At 44.3% G+C, this 24,429-nt stretch overlaps 1 protein-coding gene across 4 annotated transcripts in view; it reads left to right on the top strand.

The window, feature by feature from the left end:
* Positions 1-15,056: 15,056 nt before the first annotated feature.
* FCHSD2 (FCH and double SH3 domains 2) overlaps positions 15,057-24,429 on the top strand; it is a 342,693-nt gene continuing 333,320 nt past the window's right edge. For all 4 annotated transcript variants that reach the window (XM_077451465.1, XM_077451462.1, XM_077451463.1 and 1 more), the window contains exon 1: positions 15,057-15,219. In XM_077451465.1, coding sequence (XP_077307591.1) covers positions 15,199-15,219 — 21 coding nt within the window. In that variant the 5' untranslated portion in view covers positions 15,057-15,198. The remainder of the gene's footprint in view (positions 15,220-24,429) is intronic.

Below are 24,429 nucleotides of genomic sequence, written 5' to 3'. Positions count from 1 at the left end.
AACTCATCTATACGCGGCATGGAGTAGGTGTCAAATTTTGTAACTTTATTTAATTGTCGAAAATCGTTACAAAACCGCCAGCTCCCATCAGGTTTGGGCACTAGTACGATAGGACTGGACCAGTCACTCTGGGACTCCTCTATCACACCCAATTCCAACATCCTTTGAACCTCCCCACGTATTGCCTCCCGTCGGGCCTCTGGTATTCTATAAGGTTTTAGTTTTACCCTTTCTCCTGGCGGGGTGATAATGTCATGCTCTACGCCAGATGTTTGTCCCGGAAGCTCAGAGAAAATCTCTTTGTTACGAAGTACAAACTCTTTAACCTCCTGTTGTTGGGGTTTCGATAAGGTGTCTGCTATTCCAATTGCTTCCGGATAACGGGTGGCATAGTCCAATATAACCAAAATGTACTGATGCCCCCTAGCAGACTTCATTATCGGACCTACCAAATCCATTGCGATCCTCTCAAAGGGGACCTCAATGATAGGAAGAGGTACCAGCGGGTTACGGAAATGTGGCATAGGTGCCGACTTCTGACACACAGGGCAGGAGGAACAATCATTTTCTGTTTCTTTCATGACCCCAGGCCAATAGAATCTCTGCAGTACCCTCTCACTGGTTTTCTCGGCCCCCAGATGACCTCCCAGAATGTGCCCATGGGCCAATTTTAACACCAACTTCCTGTAAGGTTTGGGCACTACAAGTTGCTCAATGGTTTCTTCTGCCCTTTGAGCCACTCGATACAGCAGGTCCCTTTCCATAGTGAAGTAAGGATAAGTGCAAGTCTTATCTGGGTTCACTAACTCGCCATCTATTTTCACCACATTTTCCCGTGCCTTTATTAGGGTGGGGTCTTTTAACTGTTCTGTGGCAAAATCTTCCCTGTGAACCTCAAGATCCGAAAACTCCAGACGGCATGTTTTCATCTGAGGATGTTGGCTCCTCCCCAGTTTCTCGAGTTTCCCCCGCCAATACCGACAAGGGAAATTCAGGAGAGTCCTCACCACTCCCAGAGGAATTCTGGTCATCTTCCTGGTTTATAGGGGCACCAGTGGGGGGCTCAGGACAATCCCAGAGTTCCCAGAATTTTGGAAAATCCCTTCCCACAATAGCATCATGTGGTAAGTGAGACACTAACCCCACCTGATGAGAGAGGTTACCTTTGGGGGTCTCAAAAAACACTGAAGTTACAGGATACTCTCGGGTGTCCCCATGCACACAAATAACAGCCACCCTGTTCTTCCCAGAGACCTCTGTAGTAACTAATTCAGCTTTTATCAACGTTACCAGGCTACCTGAATCCAGCAACACATCAACATTTCTACCATTAATGCACATTTTACATAAATGTTTCTCAGGTCCCCGAATGGCAGTGCATGCAACTGTCGCAAACAGCGACTGACGTCTCTCCCTTATAAAGTCACATTGCATAGGCTCATCCACAACGGGGCAATTGGCTGCAATATGTCCCTCTTGCCGGCAGCGGTAGCAAATAAGCTTTTTCGCTGTCTCTTGCAGCATGGGCTTCCTGGGCTGCTCCCGCCAGACCTTAGGTAGAACTCCCACCCTCTCACTCTCTCCACCCTCACCCCTTGGAGTCATTTTACCCGCCACTGGGGATGATCTGGTCTTAGGGTGGAAAGTCCGTGAGTCCCTGGAAGAGGTGGTCAGGTTCTCTGTAGCCAAGTACCTCTCAACCAGATCCACAAGTTTATCTGCATTTTCTGGGTCTCCATGGCTTACCCATTTTTGGATGGCAGTAGGAAGAGCTCTCAGGAAACGATCCATAACAACACGTTCCACAATGTTTGGTGCGGTCAAAGTCTCTGGCTGCAGCCACTTCCTGCTCAGGTGAATGAGATCATACATTTGAGACCTGGGGGGTTTTCCAACCTGAAAAGTCCAATTATGCACATGCTGAGCCCGGACGGCCAGGGTGACACCCAGCCGTGCCAATATTTCTGTTTTTAGCACCACATAGTCTTTTGCTTGGTCAGGCTCTAGGTCATAATAAGCTTTCTGCGATTCCCCAGTTAACAGAGGGGCCACCAGTTCAGCCCATTGCTCCTTAGGCCACTTTTCCCTTTCAGCAGTCCTTTCAAATGTGGTCAAAAACACCTCCGGATCATCCTCTCCAGTCTTTTTTGTCAATAAACGGCTCACACCAAAGGATGCGGTATTATTGTAACCACTTGCTTCATTGGTCTGCGGACGTTGCTGTATTAATGTCTCTATTTTCTGTTGAAAATTCTGCTCTTGCTTCTGCAACAGGTCTATGAAGCGGGCTTCAGATTGCTGCTGGGCTTGTTGCTGAGCTTCCAGACTCTGCAGGTGAGCTTTCTGCTGGGCTGCAAGGCTCTGTTGTTGAGCTGCAAGGCTCTTTTGTAAAGCCGCATTTGTTTGCTGCTGATTTGCATTTGCTAGAGCCAGCTGTCTCAGTATCTCCTCCATGCTGGCCTTTAAAAAAAATGAAAAAAAACTGCCAAAATTCTCCACCAACTGTGAGGGGTTAGCTCGGCAGCGGGTGTGTGTGACCCCCTGGATGGGTTCACAACACAAAATCAGGCACAGCAGACAGCGTTGTAGGTGCAAAAAACAAAAGATGCGGTTTATTTATGCTACATGCAGTGATACATATAACAGCCAAACAAAAATAAAACATGAAAATGAATCCTGGTCAGCTTGACCTCTAACTACACACTTAGATTCCCTGTCTAACAACTGAGTGCAGCCTTGTGCTGCACCAGTCCCTGTCTCTGTTGTAGAGGTTTGCTACACAGGCGTTAACTCACCGCACAGAACAGATATCACACTCCCCAGTCTATACAACACAAAACTGGTTCCAGGATGGAGCATCTCCCTAAGCATGCTGGGGTTTTTTGTAGAGGTCTTAATGAGCCCACTTACTTCAGCTGGGCTCATTAAATCTTCCCCTCTAGTTGTACAAGTCTGCATAAAGCCTGAATCTAGGGCACACATATTTCCCATCCTGGATACAACCAGGTGACTTTACCTGCCTGCTGCCACAGCCGTAAAACATGTTCCTGAAACAAGGTAAAATTCTGTAAAACGCGCAATGTGCATTTAGGTGCCATTTATTCTTAATGGCACCCCAAATGCACTAAGAAAATGGGCATTTTGACATGTAACAAAACACGCAAATTCCTGCTGTCCAAAAACACGGCAAAGTCAGCTCCAAAAAAGGGTACAGGAGCTACACTGAAGCATTTTTTGGTCAGTGAAGATTAATTAACCTCTTGCCGGCCAGCCACAGTCATTATACGGTGGCTCGTTCCCGCAAATCGCCGTAGCTGTACGTCGGCTCGGGAACTCGCTTTTGTGGGCCTATGTGCACTCCCATTGGCCAGCGGTGGAGCTAATCAGTGGGTCCGGCAGACTCGATGTCTGCTGACCCCCTGCGATCGTTCCCCGCAGTGACAGAACGGGTATCTACCTGTGTAAATAAGGCAGATCCTTGTTCTGACAGGGGAGATCACACAGATCCTGTCTTTCTGCTATGCAGGAAGACGGATCGATGTGGTTCCCCAGTCACAGAGTCCCCCTTACAGTTAGAAAACACAAACAGGGAACACATTTAACCCCTTGATTGCCTCCGATGTTAACCCTTCCCTGCCAGTGTCAATAGTATCAATAGTACAACAACAGTGCATATTTTTAGCACTGATCACTGTAATAATGTCACTGGTTCCCAAAAAAAGTGTAAAAAATGTCAGTTAGGTGTCCGATCTGTCCGCCACAATGTTGCAAAAATATGTAGCAGAATACATTTCGGCCTAAACTGATGAATAAATTAGTTTTTTTACATTTTTTGGGGAAATGTTTTATAGCAGAAAGTAAAAAAAGTATTTATTTATTTTTTCAAAATTGACACTTTTTTTGGTTTATAGCGCATGAAATAAAAACCGCAGAGGTGATAAAATACCATCAAAAGAAAGCTCTGTTTGTGGGGAAAAAAAGGACATCAATTTTGTTTGGGTACAACGTCGCAATTGTCAGATAAAGTGACGCAGTGCCTTATCGCAAAAGATGGCCTGGGCAGGAAGTGGGTAAATCCTTCCGGGGCTGGAGTGGTTAAAGGAATGGTTCACCTTTACTAAAAAACTGCCTATGCAGATAAGGGGCAGCTGTAGATGAAAACACATTGTGCAGCTCTGACTAAGGTTGAATATTGTTCTTGCTATAGGTGTAGGGCCATTTGCGTACCTCCCGATGCCTGACTGAAATACTCCCAGAACATTGCTGGGATGTTGCTAAGTGAGGCATAGTCGTCACTGCTCACCTCATCCATCACAGGAGTGAGCTCCCAAATGCTGAGCTTAGGGCTACTACATCAGGAGAGAGAGGGGGATTTGAACCAGAGAAAAAAAAGTTAATTCCTGTAATGTTGGAGGTGAGCAATAATGACTAGGCCTCACTTAGCAACCTCCCAGCAACATCCTGGGAGTATTCCAGTCAGGCTTCAAGAAGTATGTAAATGACCTTCACCTATAGCAAGGACAACATTTAACTTTAGTCAGAGCTGCACAATTCGTTTTTATCTACAAACACCCCTTAGCTGCATAGGCAGTTTTATTTTGTAAAGGTGAACTAATGCTTTCATTTTTTTACATTTTTATTTTGTTCACTTAACTTTATTGCTATAATGTAAGACATGGTAGCTCAACCTGTGGCCCTCCAGTTGTTGCGGAACTACAAGTCCCACCATTCCTTTGGTAGTCATACTTGTAACTGTCAGCCATGCAATGCCTCATGGGACTTGTAGTTCTACAACAGCTGGGCCATAGGTTGAGCACCCCTGATTAGGGTTGCCACCTTTTCTTCAAGTCAAACCTGAACACTTTAGCAGCGCACAGCAATTTTTTGTTATAGTATGAACTAGAGATATATTTTGCAATTAAATAATATTTCTAATCAAATTATGTTATTCACAAGAGTCCCCCTTTACATCAGAATCCACAGAGTTCCCCTTTTACATCTGAACCCGCAGAGTTCCCTTTCACTGTAAGGGGGGACTCTGCAGACTCTGATGTAAGGAAGAACACTGGGGACTCTAACATAAGGGATGCTCTGGGAACCCTGATTTAAGAGGGAACACTGAGAACTCTGATGTATGCAGAGGACTCTGATGTAAAGGCGAACACTGTGGTCTCTGGTGTAAAGGGGAACTCTGATGTAAGGTTTGCTCTGAGAACCCTGATTTACCTTACTGTATTCACTCAGAGGCAGGAGAGAGAAGGAGGGAGACTTCAATCACAGACAGGGGTGGATGGTGAGCTCACTCACCCCTTGGCAGTCATAACCTCTTATCCAGATGTAGCTGAGGCTGCTGGAGTGTGGGCAGACTTGTAGGGGCGGGAGTAAGAGGAGCAGATCAAGCCTTTTCTCCTCTCCCGTCTGTGTGGATGGAGGGGTAATTGTTAGTGCTGGCTTTGGGCAGTGTGAAAGAGAGTGTAACAGACACTCGGCTTACACAACTGCAGCCAGCAACCCTGTTGGAAAGCCATAGTCCAGTCTGAATCATGTGTCCGGGTTTCAGGCAGTCTGAAACCCGAACGCATGATTCCAAACCCGAACTGTCCGGGTGAATCCCGGACAGGTGGCAACCCTACCCCTGATGTAGTGGGGCCACTTTGTAATAGCATTGGCATGTATAGTGACGGGTTCTCTTTAACCACTTCATCCCCGGATGATTTTCCCTCTTAATGAACAAGCTTTTTTTTGCGATTTGGCACTGCGTCGCTTTAACTGACAATTGCGCAGTCGTGCAAAGATACACCCAAACAAAATTGATGTTCTTTTTTCCCCACAAATAGAGCTTTCTTTTGGTGGTATTTGATCACCTCTGCAGGTTTTCTTTTTTGCGCTATAAACAAAAAAAGAGCGACAATTTTGAAATAAAACAATATTTTTTAATTTCTGCTATGTAGCGGCCATAACCCTTTGCAGGGCGGTCTTAACTTTTTGGGCTTACCGGTTACATCCGCTTGGCTTGTTCTTCCACGTCTAGGGGTTCCCAGGGTTGATGCCCAACAACTTTGGACGCTGACACCAATAAAGTCCTTTTGAAAGGTTTTATTTTGCAGGGGTAACATCCAACAACACAGTCTTGTATGAGAACAGAGGGCAAGGGTGAAGAACTCAGGCACCTTGAACTGCAGACATAGCAAAGTCTCTAGTACCACCCAGAGAGTAGCCACTCACAGCTGGGCCCTTCAAGGCTGAACAAATCTCTAGCCAGAGATTATGGCACTTTGATTCAGAACTTGTAAAATATCTGACCTTGAACAAGTTGTAACTGAAAGTGAACAGGAACCTTTTTCCTCAGTACCTGGAACATTCTCTGTCTCCTTGGTAGTACTGGAAAAAGCGTGGATTTGTCAATGTCCTTCCCAACTCAGTAACCAGGCACTTCTCAGGATGCCAGCTTGTTGGCCCTCCTCCGAAGAGTCCTCCCCCGGTCACTTTCACGAGCTGTGGTGCCTCTCCAAGCCGAGAGCACACCCGGACGCCTTCAATCCTCCCTCAGTTACTGCGCCTCGGACCAGCCGGTTCCGAGACTCGGGAACAGACGGATCCCTACCCCAGACCAGGCGGGTCTATTGGGGGTAACCAACAGAAGCATGTTGCGGAGCGTCGAACACTCCGTGAACAGGAGCCCTCGCGGGTCTACCCCGGTCCAGGAAACAGGAACAGACCGCTAGGGCCTCACATACAAACTCCCGTAACACGTGACCTCAACATCTTAAGTACCCCTCCCCAGACTCCTCAGCGGGGCCCAGCACACCACTGATTGGTTCAGAGGAAGCTGATACCCAAAATGTCCAACCAGGCCTAGTTCTGGCCTGTCACGTGCACCTCACCGTACACATGACCAGGCAGAACTCTAACACAGCCCAGCCAAACTGATGCCAAAGTTAACCTACATAATTAACCCTCAGAACCCCACTACTGTTCTGAGGCAAAAACTAAATTTACACATGAATGACACTTTGTCCAAAATGTCATCCGCTACAGCTATAATAAATAGCCCATAAAAATGTAAAAACAAATTTCTTTATCAGTTTTGGCCAATATGTATTCTTCTACATATTTTTGGTAAAAAAAAAAAAAATCACAATAGACTCATATTGATTGGTTTGCACACAAGTTATAGTGTCTACAAAATAGGGGATAGATTTTTGGCATTTCTATTATTCAGTTTTTTTTACTAGTAATGGCATTGTGATCAGTGATTTTTAGCAGGACTGTGACATTGCGGCGGACAGATTGGACACTTTTGACACTTTTTTGGGGACCAGTGACATTTATACAGTGATCAGTGCTATACAAATGCACTGATTACTGTATAAATCAAACTTTCTGAAAGGAGAATGAGGGACACCTATCAGCAAAAGTATGCAGGCATAGGACACACCCCCTGCCACACCCCCCTTAAAGGAGAATTGTACAAAAAAAAAATTGGTTAAACCCGTAAGTGCTTTTTACCACTACTATTACTTTATATTGACTTTTAGTATTTACAAATGCAGCAATTTAGAGGTTGGATGAAAGGTTTAGCTCTGGGAAACACATTTTGAGAGATAAATAGTTAATTTTATATACAACTATATAGATCAGTCCAAAATGAGGGACAAAGGGACATTGCCCCAAATCAGGGACAGTCCCTCGAAATCAGTGACATTTAGGAGCTATGAATAAATGACACTGGCAGAGTTAACACAAGGGGGCGATCAAGGGGCTAAATGTGTTCCCTGGGAGGTGTTTCTAACTGTGGGGGGAGGGGACTGACTGAAAGTAGAGAGATTGCTGTTCCTAATTGCTAGGGACAGACCATCTCTCTCTACTCCCTTGTCAGAACAGGGATCTGTTCATACCTCCCAACATTTTGAGATGAGAATGAGGGACACCTACTAGCAAATGTATGTAGGCATAGGACACACCTCCTGCCACACCCCCTTAAAGGAGAATTAACAAAAAAAAGGTTAATTAAATCCACAAGTGCTTTTTTTACCACTACTATTCCTTTATATTGGCTTTTAAAATTTACAATTTAGAATTTGGATGAAAGGTTTAGCACTGGGAAACACTTTTTGAAAGATAAAAAGTGCATTTTATATACAACTTTATAGATCAGACCAAAATGAGGGACAAATGAGGGGGAAAGATGGCCAGAAGGACATTGCTCCAAATCAGGGACAGTTGGGAGCTATGGTCTTTGTTTACATTGACAGGTCCCCTCTCTGGCACTCTGTGGATCGATCGTGGACATCGCAGCCGCCGGCCACGTGCATCAGCTCTGGCAATGCGGCGCGATGCGTGCTGCCTGCTGTCGCTGTTAAAGGGACCGACATACAGCTACGGCGATTTGCGGGAAGAAGCCGACCTGCTTCAGTATAATGACGGCGGCTGGTCGAGAAGTGGTTAATAGGACAGCACAGATCCCACTCCTTTACCTTCTTCTCTGATCACAGCAGTCGGTGAAAGTGACAGCTGAACCTGGAAGTGCCAAAATCCTTGTTGTTTCCAGATTCTTACCAGCTAGGGTAGGTCGATAAATTTCCCTGGTCCACCTCCTCTGTACGTGGCATCTACCACCATATGGGTCCTGGGCCCACAAGTGGGATAGTGGAGTCCATAACATATGTCAATGACAGTGAAGGGATTTAGGGCCAATTGACAGGAGAGCGCGAAGCAAGAAAGACACGTTTCCACATAGAAGACACGTTTTCCGCATGGAAATGTGCTGCCCTTGTTGGAGGCGCGTGGGTTCCTTTAATTGTTAATGGCACCCCAAAAGCATCTAATAAACGTCTTTCTGGCCCCCCACTGTAATACCATGCGATTTGGTGTGGCATAATTTTTAAAAGTTGCACCTGGCATACTTTTTGTGTGTGCCTGTGCATTTGACAGCCTAAAACAAAAATGAATGGGCTGTCAAAAACGCAATGCGTAAAAATGCACATGCTCTGATTCAAATATTAGCGCATCGTAATTTCCAGCAGAATCACGCAATTCTGGATTGTGCTGAAATCCCTGCAAAAGTTGTGACATACGTTTGGGTGCAGTTCATTGTTATTGGGCACCCCAAATGTTCCATAAAAACTGGCATTTTGTTGTGTAACGAGATGTATGAAAAACGCTCCAAATTGCGCTGTCCAAAAACGGCCCAAAATCAGCTCAGAAGAAGGGTACAGAAGCTAAATTGGCATGTTTTTGGATTAAATTCACATTTAAATGACATTGAATTAGACATGTGTAATTCGTTGAGTTCCAAATTAGTTTAATTAACTAATTTCAACAAATTCGTTAATTTGGAAATATCCGAATTAACGAAAACTAATTTTTCTGAATATTCGGATATTCAAAAATTCATAGATTCGTAAATTTGGATATTCGAAAATCCTGAAATTCGAAAATCCGGGAATTAGAAAATTCTGAAATTCAAAATTCAAAAATCCAGAAATTATGAATTTTTAAAATTCATAATTTCAGAAAATCGGAGATTGGAAATCAAAAATGCGGAAATGCGAAAATAAGAACAAAAATGCTAAAGAACGAAAATCCGAAGAAAAAAAAACCTGAAATAATAACTAAATAATAACTTAACTATTACTAACTATTAAATTATAGGTATTGGAATTTCCTTTCAAATTTGACTGTTAGTGAACGTAAAAAATACGAAATTGATCCGAAGTTACGAATGCCGTACGTAACAAATTAATAATAATAAATAACAATAATAATATTAATATTTTTTTATTATTATTATTTATTATGCATTAGTTCCATTCCATTTGTTTAGATGCGGCATTGTTATTTTGGATAATTCCTAACTTCAGATAAATTCATATTCGTTATGTTGACTAATTTTCGAATTTCCGAATTTCTGAATTTTAAAATTTCCGAGTTTTTGAATTTCTGGATTTTGGATTTTCAAATTTCCCGGTTTTTCAAATTCACGAATTTACAATTTTATGAATATCGATCATAACGAATGACCCAAAAACCCAAATGAAACGAAAACAAACAAATATTTCAGCAGTGCACATGTCTACATTCAATCTAGTGACATTTAATTGAATGGTGTCGCTCCAAAATCACTGCCAAAAAATGTGCAAAAAAAAGTGTAAAAAAATATCACGCCCCCATTGCCGCTAGATGTTAATAAGACATAAAGCTGAGTATACACATTGAGGGTTTTTTTTTCCATTCAACCAGCTGTTTTTTGCATCCACACAAACATCAATATTTGCCCAGTTCCTGCTGAATCAGGCAGTGCTGCCCTTAGAAATCACAGGACCCCGTACTGCCTACCCCCTGATTTACAGAAATTAAAATAATTAAAATAATTTCTTCCAATTGTTCTTTTTTACAATTTAAAAAAAAATATTATTTATTTTTTACATTTTTAAAATAATTTTTTACAATTTTTTTTTTTACAACGCTGTTGGGGGGTGAAATATCAGGGGTCTGAACAGACCCCTAACATCTTACTTTTGAGACAGAGAAAGTAATTGAGGACACAGATTCTCCAGTTCCTTTTCTCTGTATACTAAGCTTCACTGAAGATGAATGAACAGGAGACAGAGGCTCCCACTCATTCATAAACTGAAGAATAGTAAACACAGTTTACTATTCTCAGTTATCAATGGATACAAGAGCGATCCGTACCGATCACTCACTGTATCCAATTCAGAAAAAGAAGGGGCCGGTAAATAACATATTTACCGGCCCCTTCCCCCGCTCTCCATCCGCCTGTGTGCCCCCAGCAGCCCGGCGGTAGAGGGAAGCTGATGTCGCTGCGGGGCGGACGAGGGGGGCCTGAGCACACAGGTGGGGATCGGATGTGGGCAGCACAGGGAGGAGGATCAGTGTGGTGGGATGGGAGGAAAATTACAGGAAGGTGCATTGTGTCTATGTCTCACCCTCCAGCAGCTGAAAGCCTACATTGGGGAGAGGAGAAGAAACTGGCTTTCAGCTGCTTGAGGGAGAGACACAGACACAGTGCATTGTATAATTTTCCTCCTGCCCCGCCGCACCAATGCTCCTGCTGTCCAGGCCCCCTACAGGAGGCCCAATGGTAACCCACTATCGGGGGAACCAGGTGAATTACGATACGTGTACCGCCAGCTGCAGACGGAAATTTCTCTCACTTCCTAGGGATTTCGTCTCACTTCCTGTTGTGTCTCCAAGACAGGAAGTGAAGACACAGAAGACTAAATTGACCACTTGTCGTACTGTCATCAGTGCAGCTGCAGCAATGACCAGATACAATTTTTTAGGGCCGGAACCTCCCCTTAATATAAAAGCAATCCTAGTGGCTAAGATCAACGAGCCTGGTAAGGAAGCAACTAGCAGCATCTGGTTCCTGGGACACAGGGAGAGGAACTGATGTCATTCCTTCTACTGTGTGATATCAGAAACCAGAAGCGACAAGGATTTAGTCACATCTGGTTTCGGTCTCATGTAAACAAGCCATTACCGGCTTCAACAAGCATCTGATCAAACCAATCTCGGTTTGATAAAATGTTTTGGAGAGCAGAGGAGAGATCTGGGGTCTAATAGACCCCAGATTTCCCATGAAGAGGACTTGTCAGGGCCCATGCTATCACAAGGGGATGTTGTTCATTTTATCATAAGTGATAAAAAAATATATATATAGATACAGCGTAATTTTTTAAAAATAAAATAAATAAAATATTTCCCCTTGCTCATGCACAAATCCTTAAAGAGGACCTGTCAAAGACATACTATCACAAGGGATGTAATAGCAATAAAAGAAAGTAAAAAAAAAAAAAAAAAAAAATTCAGTGTAATTTTTTTTTATATAAAAAAATAAACAATAAAATCTCCCTTGCTCGTGGTCATACACATAAACCGGACCAGCCACAGCCTATACTATCATCACAAGGGATGTCGTTCATCCCTTCTAATAGCAATAAAAGAGAGTAAAAAAAAAAAGTGTAATTTTGTTTTGTTTTTTATATAAAAAAATAAACAAAAAAATCCCCCTTGCTCCTGGTCATGCACATAAACTGGACAAGCCACAAAAATACAGATTCAGTGTATTTTTTTTTTTATATATATAAAAAAACAATAAAATCCCCTTTGCTCGTGGTCATGCACATAAACCGGACAAGCCACAAAAATACAGATTCAGTGTAATTTGTTTTTTTTTTATATAAAAAAACAATAAAATCCCCCTTGCTCGTGGTCATGCACATAAACCGGACCAGCCACAAAAATACAGATTCAGTGTAATTTATTTTTCTTAATATAAAAAAATAAACAATTAAATCCCTCTTGCTCGTGGTCATGCACATAAACCGGACCAGCCACAGCCTATACTATCACAAGGTATGTTGTTCATCTCTTCTAATAGCAATAAAAGAGAGTAAAAAAAAAGAAAAAATACAGTTTCAGTGTAACTTTTTTTTTTTTTATATATAAAAAAATAAACAATAAAATCCCCCTTGCTCATGGTCATGCACATAAACCAGACCAGCCACAAAAAATACAGATTCAGTGTAATTTATTTTTCTTAATATAAAAAATAAACAAAAAAATCCCCCTTGCCCGTGGTCATGCACATAAACCGGACAAGCCACAAAAATACAGATTCAGTGTAATTTGTTTTTTTTTTTATATAAAAAAACAATAAAATCCCCCTTGCTCGTGGTCATGCACATAAACCGGACCAGCCACACAAATACAGATTCAGTGTAATTTATTTTTCTTAATATAAAAAAATAAACAATTAAATCCCTCTTGCTCGTGGTCATGCACATAAACCGGACCAGCCACAGCCTATACTATCACAAGGTATGTTGTTCATCTCTTCTAATAGCAATAAAAGAGAGTAAAAAAAAAGAAAAAATACAGTTTCAGTGTAACTTTTTTTTTTTTTTATATAAAAAAAATAAACAATAAAATCCCCCTTGCTCATGGTCATGCACATAAACCAGACCAGCCACAAAAAATACAGATTCAGTGTAATTTATTTTTTACTTAATATAAAAAAATAAACAATAAAATCCCCCTTGCTTGTGGTCATGCACATAAACTGGACCAGCCACAGCCTATACTATCACAAGGGATGTTGTTCATCCCTTCTAATAGCAATAAAAGAGAGTAAAAAAAAAAACGAAAAAATACAGATTCAGTGTAATTTTGTTTTTGTTTTTTATATAAAAAAATAAACAAAAAAATCCCCCTTGCTCGTGGTCATGCACATAAACCGGACCAGCCACAGCCTATACTATCACAAGGAATGTTGTTCATCCCTTCTAATAGCAATAAAAGAGATTAAAAAAAAAGATACAGTGTAATTTAAAAAAATAAAAAAAATAAACAATAAAATTCCCCTTGCTCATGGTCATGCACAAATCCATAAAGAGGACCTGTCACAGCCCGTACTATAACAAGGGATGCTGTTCATCCATTCTAATAATAATAAAAGAAATGTAAAAAAATATAAAGATGCTGTGTAATTTTTTTGTTTGTTTTAAATTAAATAAAAAAAATAAAAATCCCTCCTGCTCAAGCACAAATGCATAAGTAAACAGCGATCACACCACACATGTGAGGTATCGCCGCGTATGTTGGAGCGAAGGAAATAATTTTAGCACAAGACCGCCTCTGTCACTCTAAACTGGTAAAGCGTTTTAAAGCGTTGCCTATGGAGATTTTTAGGTACTGTAGTTTGGCACTGTTCCATAGGCAGACGCAAAATTAAAGTAATCAAATTAGTAAATTTGACATGTTTGGTATCTATTTACTCAGCGTAACATCATCTTTTTTATTGTATCAATTTAACAAGCAGAGCCCTCTGATTTCTCCTGTATTGAATTGTATTGTATCTGTACTGTCAGTCCTAACGTTGTAAAGTGCAGTGCAAACAGTTGGCACTATATAAATCCTGAATAATAATAATATGATAATTGGGCAATATTGTGTTTGTGCGCATTAAAATGAATTAAAGTGCATTTTGTCCAAATATTTTGCGTTTGAAAAACCACGGTGCAAATATTGTGTGACATAAAAATATGCAACACCCACCATTTAATTCTCTAGGGCCTCTGCTTAAAAAAATAAAAATAAAAAATTATATATATATATATATATATATATATATATATATATATATATATATATATATATATATATATATATATATATATATATATATATATATATATATATATATATATATATATATATATAATTTTTTATTTTTTTAAGCAGAGGCCCTAGATATATATAAAATGTTTGTGTTTGGGGTTCGTGAGTCATTTTCTAGCAAAAAATTAAAGTTTTCTTTGCTAGAAAACTGCATAGTACCCTCAAAAATGTCATTTTTCTTTTTTAAGCAGAGGCCCTAGAGAATTAAATGTTGGGTGTTACATTTTTATTTATTTTCACGTCACACAATATTTGCAAAGCGGTTTTGCAAACTCAGTTTTTTGGGGAAAAAATACACTTTAATGAATTATAATGCACAGAACACAATATAATATGTAAATATGTAAAAGTTTGATAAAATATAAAAGATGATGTTATGCCTAGAGAAATGTCAGAATTGGTCTGGGGGGTTCAAGTGGTTAAACTGACAGAAGAAACAAGTTGGGTTATATACATAGAGAATGGAGGACTCCCCGGCCCCCAACATAGTGAAGGTAGCCGGGCTGCAGTAGTAGAGTCAGCCCGGCAGGTGGAGCTCAGTCTCAGGAGATGAGCCGTGCTGTACTTTACAGGTGGCGCTCAGTAACTAGGTATGATCAGTGCTGCAATACCCTCTTTTGGCCAGTCTGTCTGTCACGCAAAAGTGGTGTTCGGCTCTTGCTGATTGATAATGCTGCAGTAGTCGTTTCTGTCCGGAAGATGGCGCTCGGTCCCCGAGAGTCAGCAATGATGTAGTACCGGTTTCTGTTCGGCAGGTGGCGCTCACCCCGCCCCCCCCCCCGAGATCGACAGTACTGCAGTCCCGGCAGAGCCGCCTCCTGTCTCCGTGCAGTGGTCGCCCCTCCCCCGCTCCTATTACACGCCGCCCCTCCCCCCCGTCCTGTGCTGTGTGCCCGGCGCTCTCCAGTGTGTCTGTGGCCCTTCATGGAGCCCCCCGGAGGCCGGCACTGACACCGAGCCCGGGAGAGCCCCCCACCCACCGACACCGGCACCATGCAACCCCCTCCGAGGAAGGTGAGGAGACAAGGGGGAGGGGAACCGGGCATTGTTCTGGGGACATCTGCAGAGCATTTCTCATCACTGCAGAGCATTCCACCTCTTCATCACTGACTGCAGAGCATTCCTCATCACTGCAGAGCATTCCACCTCCCATCACTGTCTGCAGAGCATTCCTCATCACTGCAGAGCATTCCACCTCCCATCACTGTCTGCAGAGCATTCCTCATCACTGCAGAGCATTCCACTTCCCATCACTGACTGCAGAGCATTCCTCATCACTGCAGAGCATTCCACCTCCCATCACTGCAGAGCATTCCACCTCCCATCACTGACTGCAGAGCATTCCACTTCTTCACTGCAGAGCATTCCACCTCCCATCACTGATGCAGAATATAACACCTCCCATCACTGCAGAGCATTCCACCTCTTCATTGCAGAACATTCCTCCTTCCATCACTGACTGCAGAGCATTCCACCTCCCATCCCTGACTGCAGAGCATTCCACCTCCCATCCCTGACTGCTGAGCATTCCACCTCCCATCCCTGACTGCAGAGCATTCCTCTTCATCCCTGACTGCAGAGCATTCCTCCTCATCCCTGACTGCAGAGCATTCCTCCTCATCCCTGACTGCAGAGCATTCCTCCTCACTGACTACAGAGCGTTCCTCCCATCTCCCCCTGTGTGCAGAGCATTCCTCCCATCTCCCCCTGAGTGCAGAGCGTTCCTATTCATCCCAGCTATGGTACCATCTTATACGACTGCAGAGCATTTCTCCCTATTCCAGCTGTGGTACCTTGTTATGCATCTGCAGAGCATGGTCCTGTGTTATCTGACTGCAGAGCATTCCTCCCCATCCCAGCTATGGTACCATGTTATGTGTCATCTGCAGGTTGTTCCCCCTCCTCTCATACATAGTATCATGCCCTATGGTCTGCAGATGATTGCTCCTCAGATTCATAATGTCATGTTGTGTATTATTCTGGTTGTCTCCATGCTGCAGAGCGTTTCTGATTATACAATGAATATGTTCCTGGCTTTGTGTTTCCCCCTCTTCTGTATAGAGTGTGTTATTTCTGATATGGTGTGTACATTGCCTCTGTCTGCAGAGCGTTCCTCCTCACCACCACCTGACAGCTCAGCTCTGAGGGATGAGGTGCAGGGGAGGATGGAGCTGTGCTCTGGAGCAACTTGTCAGTGTTCTGCGCAGGGGTAGGTGACCTCAGCCCTCCAGCTGTGGTGAAACTACAAGTCGAAGGGAAGTCTTGTTGCTATGGATGACGGATCCTTCTTCCCCATCACCTCTGTGGCTGTCCATCTCGTGATACCCTGGGCCTTCTTCTTGTGATGCACCGGACCCTCTTCTTGTGATGTAGTTCTCCAGAGTCATCTCGTGATATTCCAGGTCTTCCTCTCGCGATATTCCAGGTCGTCTTCTCGCGATATTCCAGATCGTCTTCTCGCGATATTCCAGGTCGTCTTCTCGCGATATTCCAGATCGTCTTCTCGCGATATTCCAGATCGTCTTCTCGCGATATTCCAGATCGTCTTCTCGCGATATACCAGATCGTCTTCTCGCGATATTCCTGGTCGTCTTCTCGCGATATTCCTGATCGTCTTCTCGCGTTATTCCAGGTCGTCTTCTCGCGATATTCCAGATCGTCTTCTCGCGATATTCCAGATCGTCTTCTCGCGATATTCCAGATCGTCTTCTCGCGATATACCAGGTCGTCTTCTCGCGATATTCCTGGTCGTCTTCTCGCGATATTCCTGATCGTCTTCTCGCGTTATTCCAGGTCGTCTTCTCGCGATATTCCAGGTCGTCTTCTCGCGATATTCCAGGTCGTCTTCTCGCGATATTCCAGATCGTCTTCTCGCGATATTCCAGGTCGTCTTCTCGCGATATTCCAGGTCGTCTTCTCGCGATATTCCAGGTCGTCTTCTCGCGATATTCCAGGTCGTCTTCTCGCGATATTCCAGGTCGTCTTCTCGCGATATTCCAGGTCGTCTTCTCGCGATATTCCAGGTCGTCTTCTCGCGATATTCCAGGTCGTCTTCTCGCGATATTCCAGGTATTCCTCTCGCGATCTCTCGTGATATTCCAGGTCTTCCTCTCGTGATATTCCAGGTCTTCCTCTCGTGATATTCCAGGTCTTCCTCTCGTGATATTCCAGGTCGTCTTCTCGTGATATTTCAGGTCGTCTTCTCGTGATATTCCAGGTCGTCTTCTCGTGATATTCCAGGTCGTCTTCTCGTGATATTCCAGGTCGCCTTCTCGTGATATTCCAGGTCGCCTTCTCGTGATATTCCAGGTCGCCTTCTCGTGATATTCCAGGTCGTCTTTTTGCGATATTCCAGGTCGTCTTTTTGCGATATTCCAGGTCGTCTTCTCGCGATATTCCAGGTCGTCTTCTCGCGATATTCCAGGTCATCTTCTCGCGATATTCCAGGTCGTCTTCTCGCGATATTCCAGGTATTCCTCTCGCGATCTCTCGTGATATTCCAGGTCTTCTCTCGTGATATTCCAGGTCTTCCTCTCGTGATATTCCAGGTCGTCTTCTCGTGATATTCCAGGTCGGCTTCTCGTGATATTGCAGGTCGTCTTCTTGCGATATTCCTGATCGTCTTCTCGCGTTATTCCAGGTCGTCTTCTCGCGTTATTCCAGGTCGTCTTCTCGCGATATTCCAGGTCGTCTTCTCGCGATATTCCAGATCGTCTTCTCGCGATATTCCAGATCGTCTTCTCGCGATATTCCAGATCGTCTTCTCGCGATATTCCAGATCGTCTTCTCGCGATATTCCAGGTCGTCTTCTCGCGATATTCCAGGTCGTCTTCTCGCGATATTCCAGGTCGTCTTCTCGCGATATTCCAGGTCGTCTTCTCGTGATATTCCAGGTCGTCTTCTCGTGATATTCCAGGTCGCCTTCTCGTGATATTCCAGGTCGTCTTCTCGTGATATTCCAGGTCGTCTTTTTGCGATATTTCAGGTCGTCTTCTCGCGATATTCCAGGTCGTCTTCTCGCGATATTCCAGGTCGTCTTCTCGCGATATTCCAGGTCGTCTTCTCGCGATATTTCAGGTCGTCTTCTCGCGATATTCCAGGTCGTCTTCTCGCGATATTCCAGGTCGTCTTCTCGCGATATTCCAGGTCGTCTTCTCGCGATATTCCAGGTCGTCTTCTCGCGATATTCCAGGTCGTCTTCTCGCGATATTCCAGGTAGTCTTCTCGCGATATTCCAGGTCTTCCTCTTGTGATATTCCAGGTCTTCCTCTTGTGATATTCCAGGTCTTCCTCTCGTGATATTCCAGGTCGTCTTCTCGTGATATTCCAGGTCGTCTTCTCGTGATATTCCAGGTCGCCTTCTCGTGATATTCCAGGTCGCCTTCTCGTGATATTCCAGGTCGCCTTCTCGTGATATTCCAGGTCGTCTTTTTGCGATATTCCAGGTCGTCTTTTTGCGATATTCCAGGTCGTCTTCTCGCGATATTGCAGGTCGTCTTCTCGCGATATTCCTGATCGTCTTCTCTCGTTATTCCAGGTCGTCTTCTCGCGATATTCCAGGTCGTCTTCTCGCGATATTCCAGATCGTCTTCTCGCGATATTCCAGGTCGTCTTCTCGCGATATTCCAGGTCGTCTTCTCGCGATATTCCAGGTCGTCTTCTCGCGATATTCCAGGTCGTCTTCTCGCGATATTCCAGGTCGTCTTCTCGCGATATTCCAGGTCGTCTTCTCGCGATATTTCAGGTCGTCTTCTCGCGATATTCCAGGTCGTCTTCTCGCGATATTCCAGGTCGTCTTCTCGCGATATTCCAGGTCGTCTTCTCGCGATATTCCAGGTCTTCCTCTGGTGATATTCCAGGTCTTCCTCTTGTGATATTCCAGGTCTTCCTCTTGTGATATTCCAGGTCGTCTTCTCGTGATATTCCAGGTCGTCTTCTCGTGATATTCCAGGTCGTCTTCTCGCGATATTCCAGGTCTTCCTCTCGCGATATTCCAGGTCTTCCTCTCGCGATATTCCAGGTCTTCCTCTCGCGATATTCCAGGTCTTCCTCTCGCGATATTCCAGGTCTTCCTCTCGCGATATTCCAGGTCTTCCTCTCGCGATATTCCAGGTCTTCCTCTCGTGATGCGCCGGCTCCTCTTGCACCTGACCCTCTTTTGATGTAGTTTTCCTGAGTCTTCTCGTGATGCGCCGGACTCTCTTGTGATGTAGTTCTCCGGAGTCTTCTCGTGATATTCCAGGTCCTCTTCTCGTGATGCGCCGGCTCCTCTTGCGCCGGACCCTTTTGTGCTGTAGTTCTCCTGAGTCTTCTCGTGACGTTCCAGGTCTTCTTCTCGTGACGTGCCAGGTCCTCTTCTCGTGACGTTTCAGGTCTTCTTCTCGTGACGTTCCAGGTCTTCTTCTCGTGACGTTCCAGGTCCTCTTCTCGTGACGTTCCAGGTCCTCTTCTCGTGACGTTCCAGGTCCTCTTCTCGTGACGTTCCAGGTCCTCTTCTCGTGACGTGCCAGGTCCTCTTCTCGTGACGTTCCAGGTCCTCTTCTCGTGACGTTCCAGGTCCTCTTCTCGTGACGTGCCAGGTCCTCTTCTCGTGACGTGCCAGGTCCTCTTCTCGTGACGTGCCAGGTCCTCTTCTCGTGACGTGCCAGGTCCTCTTCTCGTGACGTGCCAGGTCCTCTTCTCGTGACGTGCCAGGTCCTCTTCTCGTGACGTGCCAGGTCCTCTTCTCGTGACGTTCCAGGTCCTCTTCTCGTGATGCACCGGCTCCTCTTGCACCGGACCCTCTTGTGATGTAGTTCTCCTGAGTCTTCTCGTGATATTCCAGGTCCTCTTCTCATGGTGCGCCGGCTCATCTTGCGCCGGACCCTCTTGTGATGTAGTTTTCCTGAGTCTTCTCGTGATATTCCAGGTCCTCTTCTCATGGTGCGCCGGACCCTCTTGTGATGTAGTTTTCCTGAGTCTTCTCGTGATGCAGCTCTCCTGATATGCTGGGTCCTCTTCTAGCGATACGCTGGGTTTTGTTATGATGTGCAGACTTTGGATTGGTTGCAGCTTCTATAGTGAGCTTCCTGCTCCTCTCTCTTGTGTATCACATTTTCATGTCTAATCACCTACAGCTCTTCCAATACCTGGTTAGTAGGAAATACAGAGCTGCCCCATAATGTAATTTCCTTTTTTTCTTTTCTGATAACGTATGTGCAGATGGTCCATTCTACATAATTTCTTGGCCTCAGATGGGTCAGGGGGCAGTTGTGTACCCATGGGCCCCTGTACCATCTAAAATATATAGAGCCTAGTATCTAACATGTGAATAGAACTATTTCAGGTATCTTGGCACACATCTCTCTATATAGGCAAACAGTTGTGTTACAGTGAGGTGGTCTAAAAGGAACAAAATATCTTCATCCAAAATACATTATGGAATGAGCAATGGCGTTATGATGAGGCTGTCCAAAAAGAACCAAAAGCCTTCATCCAAAATACGATACAGGATAAGAAGTTGTGTTCTGGTGAGGTGGTCTAAAAAGGAAGCTTTTGCCTTTGACCAAAATATGATACAGTGTGAGCAATCATCTTATGGTGGGGTCCTCCAAAAGGAACCAAAAGCCTTCAGCCATAATATGAGACGAGATGAGTTATGTGTTGATCAATTGTATTGTGAGGTTGTCCAAAAAGACCCAAAAAGCCTCCAACCAACAAACAGAGGATAATTAGATGTGTAAAGGTGAGGTGGTCCAAAAAGAATCAAAAGCTTCCAGACAGAATAAAATACAAGATAAGAAATGATATATTGGTTAGGTGGTCTAAAAGAAAACAAAGGCCTTTGACCAAAATTTGATACGGGGTGAAGAATCATCTTGTGGGTGGAGTGGTCTAAAAGGAACCAAAAGCCTTCAGCCAGAATATGATATGGGATGGACAGTCGTGTCATGGTCAGGCTGTCTAAAAGGAACCAAAAGCCTTCAGCAAAGATACCATAAAGTACAGAATTGGCATCCTAAAAATGAAGTTAATTGGGGGTCTTCACTGATCCCCAAAAAAACAAAAAAAAACAAAACCAAGTTTCATTCCTCCCCATCACCCCAGAGTTTGGCTTCTGTAGCACATTTAGTACATAGGGCCCACGTCGTGTACTGATGATGTCTAGCAACCCCCGAAACAGCAGTATGGAAGTTGGTGTATACGGTGCTGTATCTGGCAGATCTCGGTGCTCATTTGGTAACAGGCTATTGTATCATGTGATCGATAGTCACATTGGAGAGATCAGATGTCTTGTACCTTGTGTTCCTGGCACAGTCTGATCTCTGATGTGTTGATTATCTCCTCGATGTGATATATTGATGTTGAGCTGGGGCTGAACTAAAGGTGTGGGGTGTAGAATGATAATTTATAATGTTTTGGGCCTGCCTGCTTCTGGGTAATAGTTAAACACTAAATATCGTTTCTGCAGATGACATTGCAGGGCTCCTGGTAGCTCAGGGGTTAAGTAGCTGACAGCCGTGCACCGTGCAGGGCCCCATCCTGCGGTCTGTATCGGCAGTCGTGACTGAAGTGCGGTTTGTGAGATCTGAGCGGAGGTGTGTGTATATGAAGATGAGTGCAGTGATAAAGGTTTATATTGCTATAAATAGTGATGAGATCAGTGATAGGACTCGATGGAAGCTTGTGTGATATGGAAGAGCTTACAGTTCACAGGTCTGCTGCTGCTTTGTTGTCGGCAGATGTTCTGGATGGCGCGTGTGTGGGGTACTCATACTGGATGGTTATTGGAGGGGCTTTTCTTATTCTGGATGGGGTATGCTATACTGCATAGTCCGTTCGGACTGGTTATTGTTCTGGATGGTCAGAGGGGGCCGGTCACTTGTTCTGGATGGTCAGAGGGGGCCGGTCACTTGTTCTGGATGGTCAGAGGGGGGCGGTCACTTGTTCAGGATGGTCAGAGGGGGGCGGTCACTTGTTCTGGATGGTCAGAGGGGGGCGGTCACTTGTTCTGGATGGTCAGAGGGGGGCGGTCACTTGTTCTGGATGGTCAGAGGGGGGCGGTCACTTGTTCTGGATGGTCAGAGGGGGGCGGTCACTTGTTCTGGATGGTCAGAGGGGGGCGGTCACTTGTTCTGGATGGTCAGAGGGGGGCGGTCACTTGTTCTGGATGGTCAGAGGGGGGCGGTCACTTGTTCTGGATGGTCAGAGGGGGGTGGTCACTTGTTCTGGAGGGCGGGCCTTCTGCTTTTCCTGGAGGGTCGGCGGTGGGCCGTCGGCTTTTCCTGGAGGGTCGGCGGTGGGCCGTCGGCTTTTCCTGGAGGGTCGGCGGTGGGCCGTCGGCTTTTCCTGGAGGGTCGGCGGTGGGCCGTCGGCTTTTCCTGGAGGGTCGGCGCCGGGGGGGGGGTGGGGTTGGCTTATCGTGGCTCGTTTCATATTCAGGGGAAATGTACAGATCTTGTGCCCCCTGATCACCCGGTCACATGTTAAGTCTGATAAAATGTTTAATACTATCCCCCCCGTTCTTATCTGTCCCTATTCCTGTATATAGGAACATTGCACAGGACCACTTCCCTTCTTCGGTATGTGGATTTCATTCTCAGTACTTTATTCTGTGTATGTGAAAAGGCTCGCTTCCAATATTCCATGTACTCAATGTAATCCGGGGTTTCTGTCCATTTTTACAGTGCCTTGAAAAAGTATTCATACCCCTTGAAATCTTCCACATTTTGTCATGTTACAACCAAAAACGTAAATATATTTTATTGGGATTTTATGTGATAGACCAACACACACTGGCACATAATTGTGAAGTGGAAGGAAAGTGATAAATGGTTTTCAAAATGTTTTACAAATAAATGATGTGAAAAGTGTGGTGTATATTTGTATGGCGCCCCCCTGAGTCAATACTTTGTAGAACCTCCTTTCTCTGCAATTACAGCTACAAGTCTTTTTGGGGATGTCTCTACCAGCTTTGCACATCTAGAGAGTGAAATTTTTGCCCATTCTTCTTTGCAAAATAACTCAAGCTCTGTCAGATTGGATGGAGAGCGTCTGTGGACAGCAATTTCCAAGTCTTGCCACAGATTCTCAATTGGATTTAGGTCTGGACTTTGACTGGGTCATTCTAACACATGAATATGCTTGGATCTAAACCAGGGATATGCAATTATCGGACCTCCAGCTGTTGCAAAACCAGAGACTGCCCGGAAACTGACCAGAAGCTGACTGCATGGATACATGGAAAACACTGTGCATGCATTTTTAGTGCAGAAAAAAAAGCACATGGAACTGCGTCTGGTGTGAACTGGTCCTTAGGCCAAAAAGTTAAATTTTGGTCTCATCTGACCAGAGCACCTCACTCCACATGTTTGCCGTGTCCCCCACGTGGCTTCTCACAAAAGGGACTTCTCATTATTTCTTTCAACAATGGCTTTTTTCTTGCCACTTTTCTAGATTTGTGGAGAGCACAACTAATAGTTGTCCTGTGGACAGATTCTCCCACCTGAGCTGTGGATCTCTACAGCTCCTCCAGAGTTACCATGGGCCTCTTGGCCGCTTCTCTGATGAATGCTCTCCTTGCCCGGCCTGTCAGTTTAGGTGGACGGCCATGTCTTGGTAGGTTTGCAGTTCTGCCATACATTTTACATTTTTGGATGGTGGATTGAACAGTACTCCATGAGATGTTCAAAGCTAACCTAGCTATAACCTAACCCTGCTTTTAACTTCTCCACAACTTTATCCCTGACCTGTCTGGTGTGCTTTTTTTGGCCTTCATGATGCTGTTTGTTCACTAAAGTTCTCCAACAAACCTCTGAGGGCTTTACAGAACAGCTGCATTTATGCTGAGATTAAATTATACACAGGTGGACTGAAGGCAATTGGTTCCACTAGATGTTACTTAGGGGTATCAGAGTAAAAGGGGGCTGAATATAAATACACACCACACTTTTTTTTTTTTTTTTTAGATATTTATTTGTAATGTTTTGAAAACCATTTATCGTTTTCCTTCCACTTCACAATGATGTGCCACTTTGTGTTGGTCTATCACATAAAATCTCAATAAAATACATTTACGTTTTTGGTTGTACCATGACAAAATGTGGAGAATTTTAAGGGGTATGAATACTTTTTCAAGGTACACTATTGTTTGACTGCACAGTACCACTCCATGGATCTCATTCTCTGTTTTTTTTTTTTTTCCCCTTGTTCTGTATGCTGGGTGTAATGCTCAGTGTCTGTTCT

The sequence above is a fragment of the Lithobates pipiens genome, unplaced genomic scaffold, assembly GCF_037356315.1.
Source record: "Lithobates pipiens isolate NorthernLeopardFrog02 unplaced genomic scaffold, aLitPip1_a1.2 Scaffold_23, whole genome shotgun sequence".
Taxonomy (NCBI): domain Eukaryota; kingdom Metazoa; phylum Chordata; class Amphibia; order Anura; family Ranidae; genus Lithobates; species Lithobates pipiens.
The sequence above is the reverse complement of the archived record's forward strand: the minus strand, read 5'-3'. Positions and strand labels throughout refer to the sequence as shown.